At 54.3% G+C, this 15,212-nt stretch overlaps 1 protein-coding gene across 1 annotated transcript; it reads right to left on the reverse strand.

Annotated features, from left to right (window-relative positions):
* Nucleotides 1-5,822: 5,822 nt before the first annotated feature.
* On the reverse strand, nucleotides 5,823-14,653 carry RHCG (Rh family C glycoprotein). Its single transcript, XM_074837113.1, has 10 exons — nucleotides 14,381-14,653; nucleotides 10,770-10,956; nucleotides 10,155-10,305; nucleotides 9,252-9,399; nucleotides 8,700-8,866; nucleotides 7,869-8,006; nucleotides 7,376-7,512; nucleotides 6,712-6,836; nucleotides 6,289-6,362; nucleotides 5,823-6,142 (listed from the first exon to the last, which is right to left on the reverse strand). Exons 1-10 carry the CDS (start codon nucleotides 14,589-14,591, stop codon nucleotides 6,077-6,079), a joined length of 1,404 nt encoding a protein of 467 aa, XP_074693214.1. The 5' UTR covers nucleotides 14,592-14,653; the 3' UTR covers nucleotides 5,823-6,076.
* Between the last annotated feature and the right edge of the window lie 559 nt (nucleotides 14,654-15,212).

Here is a 15,212-nt window from a genome sequence, read left to right on the forward strand (position 1 = left end):
ACCCCTGTATGAGGCCAAGCCAGCCTTTTCCTTGGCCACCAGCACCAAGCATCCTCCAAGGCTGTGTCCCCAAGGTCTTGCTGTGCACCAACCCAGCGGGACATGGGGGCTGTGGGTGTGTGGGGTGGCTGCCCTTCCGCAGCCTGTCTAGGGACACCCCCATGCATGGCAGCAAACCTCAGACATTAAGGGCTGAGCCCCTGACCCCAATGCCCCAATGTGCTCTCCAAAGGATTCTGCATCTTCTCCTTTCCCCCAGGGTGAGCTGCCTCAACAGGGGCATCCCCAGGCCTCGCTGGCGAGCTGTTATCTGCCAGTCAAAGGTGGGTGAGAAAAGAAACACCCCCCCTAAAAAACCAAGATGTCTGGTGTGAATCTCCTGATCCTGCTAACCCGAGGGCTCCGCTGGAGCCGGCCGCGTGCAAGTGGCGGTCCCAGGTCTCACTTAGCAACAGGGCATGGAGCAGCCTGCGGCTGGCGGGAGAAAAAAGGGTCTTTTCTTGTTGGTGAAAGATTCATCGTTGGGCTGAAAGTGGCCCCTCCCCTCTTTCAAATACTTGTCAGCGGGGAGAATACAGCTTAGATACTGGGCTGATCAGATCATGGCTAATCTGTTATTCCTGGCCGTGAAAACTGCCGGAAGACTTTCAAACAACTTCACTGGGAGCGTGTGCGGCGGGAGGGAGTGAGCAGGAGGTGCCGAGCTGCTGGCAGCCCTACTTCGGCATCCCAAGGGCATCTCCCATTTGTGAGGTGTGCGGGGAGGGTAACACTGGTTCCCCACCCCCTGCCGACCAGGGCTGGTGGCATCCTCTGTGCCATGGGCAGGGGTGGCAGAGGGGAAGGGGTTGGTGCTGAGTGGTGGGAATGGAGGAGATGGGCTGGCCAAAGAGTCCCCTGTGGTGAGAACAGGGCCCTTGTGGTTGCATGGCTTTTTCTCCCAAACCAGGTGGTTTAGAGATGTTTGCCACTGTGGAAGGACGTTTGCCACCCATGTCTGGGAGCCTTGGTGCTGCAGAGAGTACCATCAAAAAGGTGACCAGCTTGGAGAAAGGTGCTTTCCTGGTTCCTCCCTCCCTCTGCGCTGAGAGGGAAAAAATAGACCAGACAAATAAAAAAAATCATACTCAGTGGTTTGCGGGAATTTCATGTAGTGGCCCAGATTCTGCTCCTGTAGCTGGGGGTACATCAAAGAGATGCAGTTAGCAGGAGAAGTAGGAGCCCACTCACAAATATCACCTACATGTCCTGCTATGCCCAGCACTGGAGCGGCCAGCCCAGGGGACAGTGGCAATGCACCCTTATGGCCAGAGGCCCACTTATCCCTACAAAACCAGGGCAGATGGAGCTGCTTTAACCATTGCTATGGCACACGCAGGTAAGACCTGATCCCCAGGCCTGGCACATTCTGCTCTGCCTCTCCCCAAATTCTCTGCATGCCCAAGCATCTTGCCCATGCACCTTGCCCTGATTCCTAGCTCTCTTGCTGCTGCTGCCTTGCCCTGCTGCATACCTCTGCCAGCCTGGCTTTAGCCCTAAATCTAGCTCTTCTGGGCTCAGCACTAACCATGGTTATTGTGCAGGACCTGCTGTGGAGATGGACCCTTGGTGGGACAGCTCTGCCTGTGATGGAAAGGAAAACTACCCTGAAGTGGCCCAAGCTGATGGGAGCCTGTGGGAGGGGGATGGATGCCCAGCAAGCCTGGGGACTGGACTGCACCCCGGCAGGCTCCTCTTAGTCAGGATTAATTAATTACCTTCTTGAGGATCTTAGCTTCAGCGCTTCCCTGCTCATGCCCCAGCTCAGGAGAGGAGGGAGGGAGGAGACGGCAGTGAAGAGGGTAGAGAATTAATTGGACATTGTGTTGGGAATCGCCTCCTGGTTGCTGTCAATCTTAGGAGTGAACAGCCTCTTGTCTCACTCAATAGGAACTTTATATGCTCCTTTAATCCTTCAGTCTGTATTGTCAGAGCTTCCCCCCTCCTCCTGTCTCTCCTTCCCACCGCAGGACTTTTGATGACCCCAGCTGTCTGAGGCAATACAAAGAAGCCCCTTAACTAACACCCTGTGATCTATACAGGCAATAAAGAGGCTCCCCTTGACAAGGATTTGCGGGCAGAATATATGCAAATGCTGGGAGGTGCACGGGTGGGGAGGTGTGCCGAAAAAGCCGCCGTGCGGCGGGGCACGGCTCTCGGCCCTGGGGATGCGGTGGCCCAAGTGGGGATGTGGTGCAGGTGAGGGATGGCCAGAGAAAAGCAGGGCTGGCCAGGGCTGGCTGGGCATTGCACACCCTGCCATGGGCTAAAGCAAACAGAAGTGCCCTGTTCATCTGGGCTGGAAGGCCAAGGCATCCATGGGCACGTAAATGGGGGGCTCCTGGCCCGTGCCCCCCTGTGCTTTGCTCCTCGAAGGCCACCTCCTGAAGTCAGGAGGCCATGCTCCTTCCCACATTAGCACATGAATGGGGTTAGGGGTGGGGGGGAGGCGGGAAGGGGGGCAAGCCCCCACTGTCCACTCAAGCAAACAATTTGGCTAGCAAATTGACATAATTACAAGGGACAGAGAGAAAAGAAAGGCGAGCCCCCTCCCCTGCGCTCCAGAGGGCCCGACCCCTGCGGAGTTACTTAGACCCTTTGTGCGACTCAATGCTAGGTACTGATGAGGGGACGTATGCCCTTTTCAAGGGCCCTAAGCGACCGGCTGCCCTAATCTGATTACAATTTACAGCACTCCTTCAGAAGGGGCTGGAGCGGCGCTCACGCAGGCGTGGACACGCCGCGTCCGACACGCACGTGCTCGCACCAGCGCAAAGGTAGGCGGACGTGCACAGCAAAGGTAGATGGATGTGCACAGCGGTGCCGTGGCCGGTGGGCTGGCACGCGTGTGTGAGGGCAGGTCGACACTGCCAGCAACGTGGACAATGTGGTTTTCGGTGGGCTGGTTGCGTGTGGTCAAGAAGGCTGAAGGCATGTGCATGGGGACACAGGGCTTTGCACGCATGGGCACGCTGCCAGCAGGAGATCTGCCGTGGCCAGCGCCTTGGGTGTGCAATGAGCCCGCTTCAGCCCAAATCTGGTTCTTGCACCACATACCTGCATCCACATCCACGCACACCAACGCACACATGGGCACAGATGTAAGCATGCAACCCCCCTTCTGCCAGGGACCTTCTGCAGAGGCACGGGGGTCCCCACCAGGAGTGTGGAACAGCAGAGGTGAGCAAAGGCCTTCCCTCGAAATCTCTGCAGCAGCTTGCAGGAGCAGGAGTACGAGCAAAACCCACCACCTGCCTATTAAAAGCAGGATTAAATGATGCTGTTCCATCCCCTCACCCCCTTCCCGTTCCCTCTAATATCATCCCCTTGGGGAAACCACCACCTTTACACAAGATTTTCTTTTTTTTTTTTTTAACCTCTTTTCTGCTCCGTGCCCCGTAGATCCCAGGGGATTAGCAGCCAGGCTGGGCCTTCCAGCCTCCTTGAAGGCGGGTTGTTTCAGCCAGCCCCCCCATGGGAACCTGCCCCAGGACAACTTTGGTCAATGCCTCTGGTGCTTCCCAGCCAATTTGTACCACCTAATCCCCGCGGGTATCGACAGCCCCTTTCTCACACATCCTCCTGCTTACTGGAGCAGCCCAATCCTCAGCCCAATCCTCTGCTCCCTGCGCTCCCCTGTTGAGAAACCCTCTGTCCACCGCTGGGGCCGTGACCGCACTTCAAACGCGCCAGCCCGACCCCAGCATTGTTTGCCAGGGAATTAAGACTGGAAGGCCAGCCCCAGCGAGTGATTTAGGTACTGAGACCAGACTGAGCTCTGCAAGAGCATGGGCAATAAAATGCTTCACTGCCCAGCAGCCTGGGCAATTTAGGTGTCTTCCCACGAGGAGGAGGAAGAGGCAGAGCCCTGAGGGATGGGGAGTGGGGTCGGGGCTCCTTCTGCTGGCACGTGCACACAGGGCAGGACCATCTCCCCATGGTCACAGACCTACCCCACCTTGCTAAGGCAATGAGGGTCACTCAGTCTTTGCCATTACTGATCCCCACGGCCCCTTGAAAGCTGCTGGGAGGAAAGACTGGAGGGCATGGGGGCTGGATGCACAGCTGGATGCTGGCCCATCTGGGACATGGCCAGAGCTCAAATGGGGTGGGACGGAGGGGCACTGGTCCAGTGACACAGTAGGAAATGCAGTGCCCAAAAACTCTGCTTCTGCTTTCAGGTTTTGCAGACTTGGAGCAAAAAGTTTAGGACGCCCTTTTTGAAATGAGGTCAGTAAACATCTGACGGGCTCTCTGGATGAAGCTGTGAGCAGAAAATGGCTGTTACATCTTTTCCCCAGTGCAAAGAGGCTGGGAGCAGATCTTCTTCCTTCAGCAGATCCCAGTACAGGTAAATCAGGAATTGCCCTTCATTTTCCCATCCCTGCACTGGGGAAACGGTGCAGTTCAACATACACGCAGGCTCTGCAGTGATCATTCTCCAGAGACCATTTCTAGCTTCTGTCAGACCTGCCTTTGCCATCATAAAAGAATATACAATATACCACCAGCTGGCAAGAGGGCTAGAGCTTCTAATGACCCAGCTACGATATTTCTGAATTTCCCCTTAGCCAACAAACCCTTTCCTTGCATCCCACGCTGCTGCCATGCTTGAGACCATTCCTATGGAGGATTTTAGGCCTTTTGTTATTTTTTTACTCTTCTTTTTTCAATGGTGAGGTTGTCTCAGGCCAAACAGAGGCAATGCTGGTTCAGAAGAGAGCACCTCCTGTGCCTGGCTGTCCCCATCCCTGCGCCATGGCAGGGGAACACAGTGTTTCGGCACCTCCTCCTCTGTCACAATGTTTTTCAGCTCCGCCAAGCAAAGTGTCCAATTAGAGCAGAGCCTCTTGCTTCCATCTTTGCCGACATTTAATTAACATGCTGCTGCTGGCAGCCGCTGACAAATTCCAGAAACATGTTGTAAAGGGTTTTTGTCTTTACCCAGCATGGAAAATGAGGGTGTCATATCCCAAGGGGATGTGAATAGCTACTTTTGACTCCCCCCCTCAGGTGTGAGAATTACAGCTAGACATGGTGAAGAGACCTATCAGCCCTCCTACCTCCTTTTCTTCCCCCTTTTTCCTCTCCTGCTCCTCACATCATATCACCCTGGAAAACACACAGGTTTTAGGCCTGATTTTCATTCCCGTCTCCTCCAACTCTGGCTGAAGCCTGATGGTCTGGTTAAAAGCTGGGGGCTGTGCTCTAGCTTTGGGCTCTTCCCATCAGGATAGCACTGGTAAGTGGAAGGAATGGTCTGATGACACTGGAAGAAATGGATGAAACCAAAGAAGAGGAAAGGGTCTGTGCAAACAAGGCTTCCAAGAAGCTGATGGAGGCCTCAGTAGAGCAGGTCAAGAGAAGGTGATGGCAGAGGCATGTCAAGGTGTAGCCAGACTCAGAGCTGGCCCTCACCCAGGCTTTGGATGGCAGAGCAAGTGCAGGGACAGCTGCTGTGCCCCGGCACCCCCCTCAGAAAGCACCAGCCTGGCCTGTGCTTCCCACACGGTCTCTGGCCCCGCCATGGAAGGTCTGTCTGCTGCCTCCAGCTGCTGCATTTTAAGACGCTGGGTCCTAAGCCAAGTGTCTCCACAGCCTGTGCTGTCCCCGCACTGCCATCGCTCGTGCATCCACTTTGGCCCCCGGGCACCAGGAGAGTCCCAGCGACTCCACTTTACTCCCAGCAGCCAGAAGTTCCCCCAGCTCTGTGCTGGCGGCGGGAGAGATGGGGTCTGGGCAGCATCCCATCCTGCTCCGCTACTGACACAAGGGAGCACAGGTCTGGAAAGACGAACACGTTTTTATTTTATTCACAACAGCTTTTACAAAAGCAGGAGAGAAGGGCAGAGCCGGGTGCTTCGTCGTCACGGGGAGAAAACGAGCCTTCGCCTCCCGTGGAGCTGGGCCCGGGGTCCTGTGCTGGGGGAAGAGGCCGGCGAGGGCAGCCCCGCAGGCGGGATGATGGCGGGCAGCCCCGCCGCCCCCCTGAGGGGGCAGCGCCCTCGGCGGGAGGCGGCGGAGAGCTGCGGGCGGCTCAGGGCGAGGCGGGTTTGTCGGGGTTGTGCATGTGGTACACGTCGCTCTCCTCGTCCTCCGGCACCTGCGCCGCGGCAGAGCCCCCTCAAGCCGCGGGGCGACAGCGCCATCTTGTGCCTCCCGCCCCGCTCCCGCCGCCGGCCGCCACCCCAAACCCCGCCTCAGCGCCCCGGCCCGCGGCCGCGCCGGCCCGCCCGCCCCCCGCCTCACCTCCCAGTAAATGTCGTCCTCAAAGCAGTTCTCGGCGGCGGCGTCGCCCCAGAAAGGCAGCTTCAGGATGGCCCCTGGAAGCAGGCGGGCAGGGCGGTGGGCAGGGGGCCGTGTGGGACGCAGGCAGGGTGCGGATGGCCGGAGTCCACCCATGCCGGCAGCAAAGGGGGCACACACAGCCCTGGCACCCAGCACCCTTTTTCGCCAAACCCATTTGACCTTGCTCTCCCCTTGGTTTCCCCTGCTTCTATGGGCTTTGGGGTGGTCCCGCTGGAGGGTCCACATGTGAGCAAGCCAGGGGCTGCAGCCCTCACAGCACAGGTGGGAAGGACGCATCCAGCCACAGGCAGGAGTACGTGGACGCCTCCATTTCAGCACAGGCTGGACTCGATCCTCCCCTCTCCACGCTCCCCTCCTGCTTACCCACAAGGGTCCCCCCGGCAAAAGCCATCAGCAGAGACACCACAATGCCGGCCGCCTGGAACCCTCCTTGGACACTGGGTGTCCGCGTCCGGTACGTGCCAGTGAAGTCAAACGCCTTGATGAACCTGCCGAGGGCAGAAATGGCGAGGATTGCTCCTGGCAGGAGACCTTCCCAGCCTCTGGAGGAGCCCTGTTCCCCTGCTCCCCCAGGGACTCCTCCCTAGCCCCATCCCTCTTCTACCATGGACAAGGAGAGTGTTGCAATTACACAAACCACCCCTCACTTCATTCTCCTTTGGCCCCTGGCAAAGCTTTACCTAGGAGGAGCCTCAAATACAAATATTTCTTTTGTATTTCAGGCCTTCAGCCATACCTGACCCCCGAAACAATGCAGGGATGGAGGGAGGAGCACTTCCCCACGCACCATGCCCCAGGATAATGCCAAGTAGTAGGGTTGTGGCTCACTTTTTGAGACCACCAGAAGTCAGCTGCAAGAGGAGTCGTTTACACTTAAATAAGCCCAACACAGTCAGCGCACCCCATATTTTTGAGGGGAAAGGGGCAACTCTGGACAATTAAAAAGGACTGTTAATTGCTCCTTGCTCCCAGCCCAAGGAGCCCCAGGTAAAATCTGTTCCCAGGGAAGATTTTCAAGCTGTCTTACCCTTCCTTTCCATATACATCTTCCGTGGCTGCAGCTGCAGTGATGGCCCCCACAATGCCCCCAATAAGGCCCGGCATGGCGTGGAGGTTGTGGATGCCACATGTGTCCTGGATGTGCAACCTGGACTCCAAAAAAGGCTGAGGGGAAGGGAGGTAGAGAGAGATCAGGGACATGAGCACATCCCTGAAGAGGATTAGTTCCTTCCACAGAGGACTGGGATAAACAGAGAAGGAAGAGTGATATTGTGTCCCATTAAAGAGCCAAGGGCTTGTAGACAAAGATGTGATCCAAGCTTAAATTAAAATAACAACATATCCTCCAAACACTCTCCTGCTGGGAGACTGAACCTTCCTGAGCATTTTGGGGCAGTAAATGGAGATAGAAGTGCATCCACATAAGGGATGGTGGAAAGCAGGAACCCTCAAAGGGAAGTGAATCCATTTCTGGTCTCCTTAGCAGGACCAGGGCTGCAGACTCCTAGAGCAGCACTCACCGTGAGGTAGACATACCCCACCGTGGACACGATGCCACAGATGAACCCGACAATGAGGGAGCCGTATGGAGTCAGCATCATCTCCGCACTGGTGCCCACGGCCACGCCGCCCGCCAGCGTTGCGTTCTGGATATGGACCTGCAGAAGTAACCACCCTGTCTTGGCATCTCAGGGAGACTGCAATTGCTCAAGGATGGTGTAAATGGCAAAGCGGGAGAATCGGCTCTGAAATATCAGGAAATATCAGGGCCCATTTTCCTGCTTGTTGGTGAAAAACAAGAGAACAGGCAGCCTCTGTCTGTAGCACAGGCACACATAGACTCCCACTCCCCGTACCACACACATTCTTTGCATCCACAAACCTGGGTGGGGAGTTGTGATGAGATGGAAATTGTCTCACCCATGTGTCATGCAAGCTCTGCTGTCACAGAGACATGTCACCCACACACATAACACGTACAAGTCAGCCCCCCGATTGCTCACGAGCTGCCGCGCAGGCCCTGCTCGGCTTGCTGGAGAGCACTGCCAAACATGGCTCTGCAACACGCCCATCAGGAGCTCTCTGGGCAGAACAAGTCCAGTCCCTGATGTGACTTAGGTCCACCACGTGCAGGGCAACACCCTGCGCCTCAAGCACTGCAGGACTCACTTCCCGCTTGCTCATTGAATATAGCCTCTGGCTTTCTGCCTGGATGGTGGTTTCACCGTCACGCCCTGAAACCCAGTATTTGTTCAGTAAAGGATAACTGCCAATCTTCTTGGACCCTCATTATATAATCAACCTCATTATAAGTCCCCTGGGCAGTGCAGGGCTCTCTGCTCCCAGCTTACCATGTCAAGCTTGCCTTTCTTCTGCAGCATGCTGGAGAAGGCCACTGTGGTGAGGACACAAGCGGCCAGCGAGCAGTATGTGTTAATGGCAGCCCGGTGCTGGGCATCCCCGTGCTCAGAAATTGCTGAGTTAAAACTGGGCCAGTACATCCATAGATACAGGGTACCTGGTGGGATGAGGAGGAGGGGACAGAGAAGAGAAAGGGAAAAGAGAGAATACAGGGACTGAAAAAAACTTCTAAAGAAGATCCTTCTGCACAGGGCGAACTTAAATCCTGTAGTCCTGCTGCCCCAGAGCTGCACCCGTCATGATGGGACCAGCATCAGGAGGGGCTGGCAGAGAGGGGGAACCAAAACATGTCCTTGTCTTGGCAGCATCTCAGCTCAGCCACTGATGACGGGAGCTGAGTAGCTCTGAGAGGTGGAAGGCTGGGATACAGAGCTTCTCAGCCCCAGACCCTGGTTTCAGTTTGGTTTTCTCAAAGAGGAACCAGCCCTCTGCAGCTGAGTGGTCCACATGTACGGGCTCCCCTGAGGTGGGGGCTGACTCACCGATCATAGCGAAAAGGTCGGAGTGGTACACGGAGCCCTGCTTGTCCTTACTCTGCTCTAGGTTGGGTCTGTACAGGATGCGTGTCACTGTGAGGCCAAAGTAGGCTCCGAAGGTGTGAATCGTCATGGAACCACCCGCGTCCTTAATCTGCAGCAATGGGAAAACAGAGGTTTGCTTCTGCAATCGCCACTCATTCTGGAGCTGAGGTCTGGTTTGCATCATGCCCAGCTTGTCTGCCCACTTGTCCTTCCAGCCTGTACTCAGTCATGGGAAGAGGTGGACAAAAACACTCTGGTCCTGCTATCTATCCTGTTCACTTGGCCCCGTGCATGGCCGTGGCATTCCTCTTAGCTTCCTTGTGGAAGGCATTAAGGCAGAGGGGAGTTTCTGACCTGTCCCAGTGGCAAGTGGGATGCAGTGATAGCCAGGTTGGCTCCCAAGTGCGCTCAGGTCTTCTGGGAGCTTGTTTGTTTCCCAACCCTTCAAGCCCTCTTGGAGGGCAGGAACCCTGCCTCTGTCAGCAGACATCTTGTCCTCTTTGTTGCTTGATTTCCTTCTACAACACCCATATTCCAGGAGGCAAAACAGATGAGAGGAAATCTCAAGTGTGAAGACAGTGACTGGTCCTTTGGGCTAAGATTCCTCATCTGCCTCGGGACCCACAGCAGAGGGACCCAGTGCTCTTGAATTGCCAGGCTTGTGTGTAAAACCCCAGAAGATCTCCCTTCTCAGGGAATTACCACCTGCTGATTCCCTTCTTCAGAATCTATTTTTTCCGCCTGAATTCTTGCATTTCAAGTGCTTATGAAGACAGTGGCTTGGTGGCCATAGCAAAGGAAGACAATTTGGAGAGATGCAGAGAGGAAGGAGCAGAACCAAGTGGGTGCTGCCTAAAGCCTTACATGAAGCAGGTTGAGGAGGATGTACTCGTTCACCGCAAAGAGCGTGACTTGAAACAAAGTCATGATGAGGAGCTGTATGGGGCTGGTTTTGCCCAGGATGGCCCCAAAGGCAATGCACACAGAGCCCACACAGAAATCAGCATTGATCAGGCTGGAAAAGGGGAAGGAAAATTGTGGTTTAATAAGGAAATACTTCTGTAACTCACCCACCCCCAGCTTTAGAGATCCCACCTGAAGATGAATAGGTGATTAGGAGACAACCCCAGGTTTCCCACTGACCTTCCTCTCATCCTTACATACTGTCCAGGAAAGGTGCTTTCCCCCAAATTATTTAAATAATGTGGATCATATCTGTTCTCAGCACTGGCATCCATGGTGCTAGGCTTGGGACTAAGGGGTGACGCTCATCTCACATTTCCCTTTGAGCAGTACCACCAAATAGCACCGTTGGGCTAGAAGGTGGAAAGCAAGTGAAGGTATGTGGAGGGAAGACAACATTTTAGAGACTTGTTTGCACATAATAGAGGGACAAGTGCTACCAGATGCTTCGCTCCCATCCCAGCTCTTCCACTGGCCAGTCAAGAGGTGGCATCCCAGAGCCCATCTCCTCCTTACTTCTCCACTCCAATGAGGATCTTCCCGCTCTTGAAAGAGTGGAACCAGCCTTGCATCAGGAGAGCCCACTGGATACCAAAGGCAGCAAGGAGGAAATTGAAACCCACGGCTCCAAATCCGTAACGCTTGAGGAACGTCATGAGGAAGCCAAAGCCCACAAAGATCATCACATGGACGTCCTGGAAAGCTGTGCAGAGGGAAGGGACCATCAGCACTGTGGGGACAGCAGGGCTGTGACTGCCATTGAATTTGGTGGTGAAAGGAAACTAACTGCATCAGTGGCAGTAGGGGGGAAATTCAAGAGAAAATGTGTGTTTGTCCCATGTCCCCACATTTCTAAGTCTGAAAATGGCTCAGATTTCAGAAACTGGCTTTTGGTTAAAAGGCTCAGTCTTGAAAGTAGAAAATCTTTATTAAAAGGTGTGTGCAAGAGAAGACCAGAGACTAAAGGAGTGTACAAAGGAAAACATATTCTATTCACATTGGTTTTTCCCCTTTTGTAAAAAACTCAGAAAATGTCTTGTCAAATGAAGAGCGAAGTTTTGTTAAAAACACATGAATGGTCATTTTGGGTAGGTCCACACAATGGAGAGTCCTGGTGATGTCTCAGAGCAAGAAGAGTACGAGAACAAGGGAAGTTTACAAATACATTTTTAAATGTCACTGAAATCAGTGTCAAAATATCCTTGAGACCAGGTTCCCACCTTGTGAGATTTTGAGTGCTTAAACCAGAGAGACCCAGTTCTTCCCACAAATGCTCAGACCTGCTAACTCGAGCCCCTCAGATGCCCTTCCCCGGGGGAAGCCAAACCTGCGTGAGCCTCTTGAAAGAACTTCTTGGTGCAGTAAACCTGCTGTACTTTTTAATGCTGCACGTTTCTATCAGATAAGCATCACTTTGCAATTAAGTGAGCTGGAACGCTGCATACTTACAAATTGAACCATGCAAACCCTCACACTGGAGGCCACTCTGCCCATGAAAAGAGCAGGAGACCCATGGCTGGGATGCCCCGCTGGGAGACTCCCACCAGCAAACCCACACTGTAGAACAGGTAAACACAGCATCGACAGAGCTACGCCAGCAAGTTCTGCATTATGCGACACACAAACCATTACAGCCACTGTAACCAGCAACGTCAGTGCACCTCAGAGGAGGCATAAGCTCAGGCCAAAGGAGGTTCAGTGACAGAGACTCTGCTCTACCCCAAACGTGTGCTGAAGTCCAGCAGCCCTAGACCCGCTCCTGCAGGGACAGTGAGATTCTATCTGCTGCTTCCACTAAGGACTGGGTGAGGATTTGAGTGAGGTGTAGCTCTGCAGAAGCTGTGGCTTTTGTCCTTCAGTGCTTTACAAGATCTTGCAACTTGTTTTAGGACAAGCATTTAGACAGGCCTCAGCAATGTAGTGCAATGTTGCAGAGACAGATTAATCTGCTTGTTTTTAAAAATGCCCCCCATGCCTATGAAATTACTCATAAAAAAAGGGAAGGAGACAAAATCTGCAGCTGGCACTGTTCAGCAGGGGTCACTTCAAATGCACTTCTCCACATGTCCTAAGAACCAGCCTTCCTAACTCCAGTTTTATCATACAATCACACAGATTTTCTCTCTGCAGCTGTATTTATTCTCCCCACCTCTCTTCTCCAGTGTAAGCTGCACAATACACAGCTAGAATTATCTGCTACCATTTGCATTATACATTCCCACTTTCATCCTAAAAGCAGAAATACACAGGTCAGGGTTAAAGCTGCAGACTGTGCGCCCTCTGAAACCACCGAGGATCCCCACTGTGTGTTAGATCCTGTACAAACCCAGGAGGAAGAGCAGGTCTTTCCTCAAACTGCACCCAGTCTAAAGCCTGTTTCTAACCCTTGCATTTGTTTTCCCTTGGGAAGAATAACGTTGGCATCACTCAGAGGCAGCCCAGGCACTGCCATGCCCTAAAGGTTTTGTGACCCTGCTTTTGCAGGAGAACAATTGCCATCAAGAGGAAGTGTTTGGGCTTTGGGGATGCTACCTGTGCTGAAGAACCTTATTTCTTTTCCCTAGAGACCAGATGAGTCACTTATTAGGGAATATCAATGTGTGATTCAAAATGAGAAGGAATTGTCACACTGTCTGGATCTGGCAATGGGCACCACTGACACAACTGCGCAGAGGGAAGCTTGCCTTCCCAGTCACCTCTGGGCTCGGAGGACCTCTCAGTTTGTCATTCCTATCCCACTGCCATTGAGGACAGGTCCTGTGGACAGGTCCTATGGACAGCAGTGGTTGCAGATGCGTTAATACAAATGATCCTCCAATGTTCAACCATCGCACTCTCTTCTGAGCAGCGCTGGATGGACACAGGGATCAAAATGCCAGGTCTTGGCCACCTTGCTGTGTTTGTCCATCTTTGCAGAGAGAGAATATTTCTGATTAGATAATGGAGAAAAGCTGGCTGTGCTTTTGGGCATGTGAGTCCTTCCTCAGGTCTGAAACAGAAATGTTATTCAAAGCTAAACTGAGCTAAGCAGTTGCTCTTAGGTTGATTTAATTGTGCGAATCCATGCAGGCATTTGAGGGGGAATATTTGGCGCTGTGGTAGCAGGGGCGGGATATGAGGACAGAAGACATGTCATGTCCTTAGCTCCTAGAAGCTCTTTCTTGGACCTCTGATGTCCTCCCAGCACAGCAGTGACAAGAGCAGCCCTCGGGCACTGCTGCTGCTTCATGCCAACCCGCGTGGGGTTTGTCCCAAGGGCAACTCTCAAGGGAGAGCCCAGAGCAGCCACGGCTGTACACTAACTCAGAGGCTGGCTGAGCAGCAGGTTTCTGTAAGCAAATCCTTTTCTGAACTAGCTAATCCTCAGCAGCTACAGGTTTCTATAGCTCCTTTGATTTAGCAGGTGTTTTTAATGGAAATGTTCTAAATAGATGCATGACTCAGGCCTGTTGCTTCCTTGGAAACAATTGCCTACAGAAGCAGCCTGCTCTGAACGGCTCACAAAGATGACCAGCCCTGGAGATCAAAGCCGGCCAAAGGCACTGCCTGGCCAAAAGAGCTTTAACCACCTGAATAATCCCCGTGGCAATATGATGCAGTGACCCAAGAGCCCTGGGAACCTGGCAGGTTAGGAGGACTCCGGCATCAAAATGCCAGTAGCTAAAGGGTAATTTACTAGTGAGGGGGAGGACGTAGGAAGGGGAGGAAGATGTCACAGGATCTCGACAGCCGTTCCTCCGTATGCACAGAAAAGCTTGCTCTGATCCAGAGCTGAGGGAGGGGGCAGCAAGCCGAAACTTGCAGGGTGCTGGGAACACGTCAGCCCTATTCCTGGAAAAAAGACGTCACGGTACCCTGCTGACAGAGCCCCAAGAGCACTGGAGGGCCATGAGGCTTTTCTCTTGCTCTTTGGTGTACCCCAAACCAGCCTCAAGGCAAGAGCCGGACTTTCCAGCAATTGGTGGAGACATCGCCTCTGACAGGGGATGGGATGGGATGGGATGGGATGGGGTGGGATGGGATGGGATGGGGTGGGATGGGATGGGATGGATGCAGTGGGTTGGGTTGGGATGGGATAGACGGGATGGGAACCAGCCAGCAACAGACTAGGCTTCCCAAATACTCACACGGGTATCGGAAGTAGAAATCGTTCTCTATGTCACTGGTCAGGTTCATCTCTTGCTTCTCTTCCTCCCAGTGTGCATCGGCTTCAGGGCCAAAGCGCACGAAAACCCCGAAGAGGATGATCATGGCCACCTCCCAGAGGAGGCATACGAGTGGGAGACGCCAGCGCATGTATGTGTTCTTTGCCATCCCCTGGTGCCTCGGCCGCTCCATCTGCAGGGATCCCCAGGGGTCTGGCAGACTGTGTGAGCCCACGTCCCCTGCGCCCGGCCAAGGCCAGCGACATATATAGGTCGGAGAGGGCGAGGTGGGGCCCAGGGAGGTGCCTGCGGCAGGATCACATTTCAGAGCAGGGGAGCTTAGGCAGGCTTGCTCCTCTTGCCCTCCCTTCCTCCCTGGGAGGAGGGACAGGTCTCAGCACCTTTCCTGCGAGCTGCTCCAAGCACCTCTGAGCCCTGCCTCCTCGGGGACGAGTAGACATGGAGGCCAGTGTGAGTGGGGAGTGGAGTCTGGGTGTCCTGCCTCCTGCTCTGCCCGGCACCACACGCCTTCCCTTCCCCTTGCAGGAGCACCCTGACCCCTGCCGCACTGAGTGCCCTCCCTCCCTGCACTGAGCACTCCCCTCACCACCCCTCCCCGGCTCTGCAAACACCCTTCCCCAGCTGGCACCGAGGGTGAAGGCAGGGTGCCTCTTGCTCCAGCTCTCCGCTGTCCCCCCCATTTTGCAGGGCACAGCAGCAGCCCCAGGAGGACCTTTGTCCTGGGGTGAGACCGTCCTGCTCCTTGCTTTGCAGTGTGCATCCAGTCAACCGCACCCTGTGAGCCAGGGTGGAG

The sequence above is a fragment of the Strix aluco genome, chromosome 12 (genome assembly GCF_031877795.1).
Source record: "Strix aluco isolate bStrAlu1 chromosome 12, bStrAlu1.hap1, whole genome shotgun sequence".
NCBI lineage: Eukaryota > Metazoa > Chordata > Aves > Strigiformes > Strigidae > Strix > Strix aluco.

Excerpts from the sequence above, each read along its gene's own strand:
- RHCG (XM_074837113.1), bottom strand. The coding sequence starts at position 14,591 with ATGGAGCGGCCGAGGCACCAGGGGATGGCAAAGAACACATACATGCGC. Across the intron at positions 8,007-8,699 it reads AGAAAGGCAAGCTTGACATG|GTCCATATCCAGAACGCAAC; the intron begins GTAAGCTGGGAG and ends TTACTTCTGCAG. Across the intron at positions 6,837-7,375 it reads GATGTATATGGAAAGGAAGG|GTTCATCAAGGCGTTTGACT; the intron begins GTAAGACAGCTT and ends TGCCCTCGGCAG.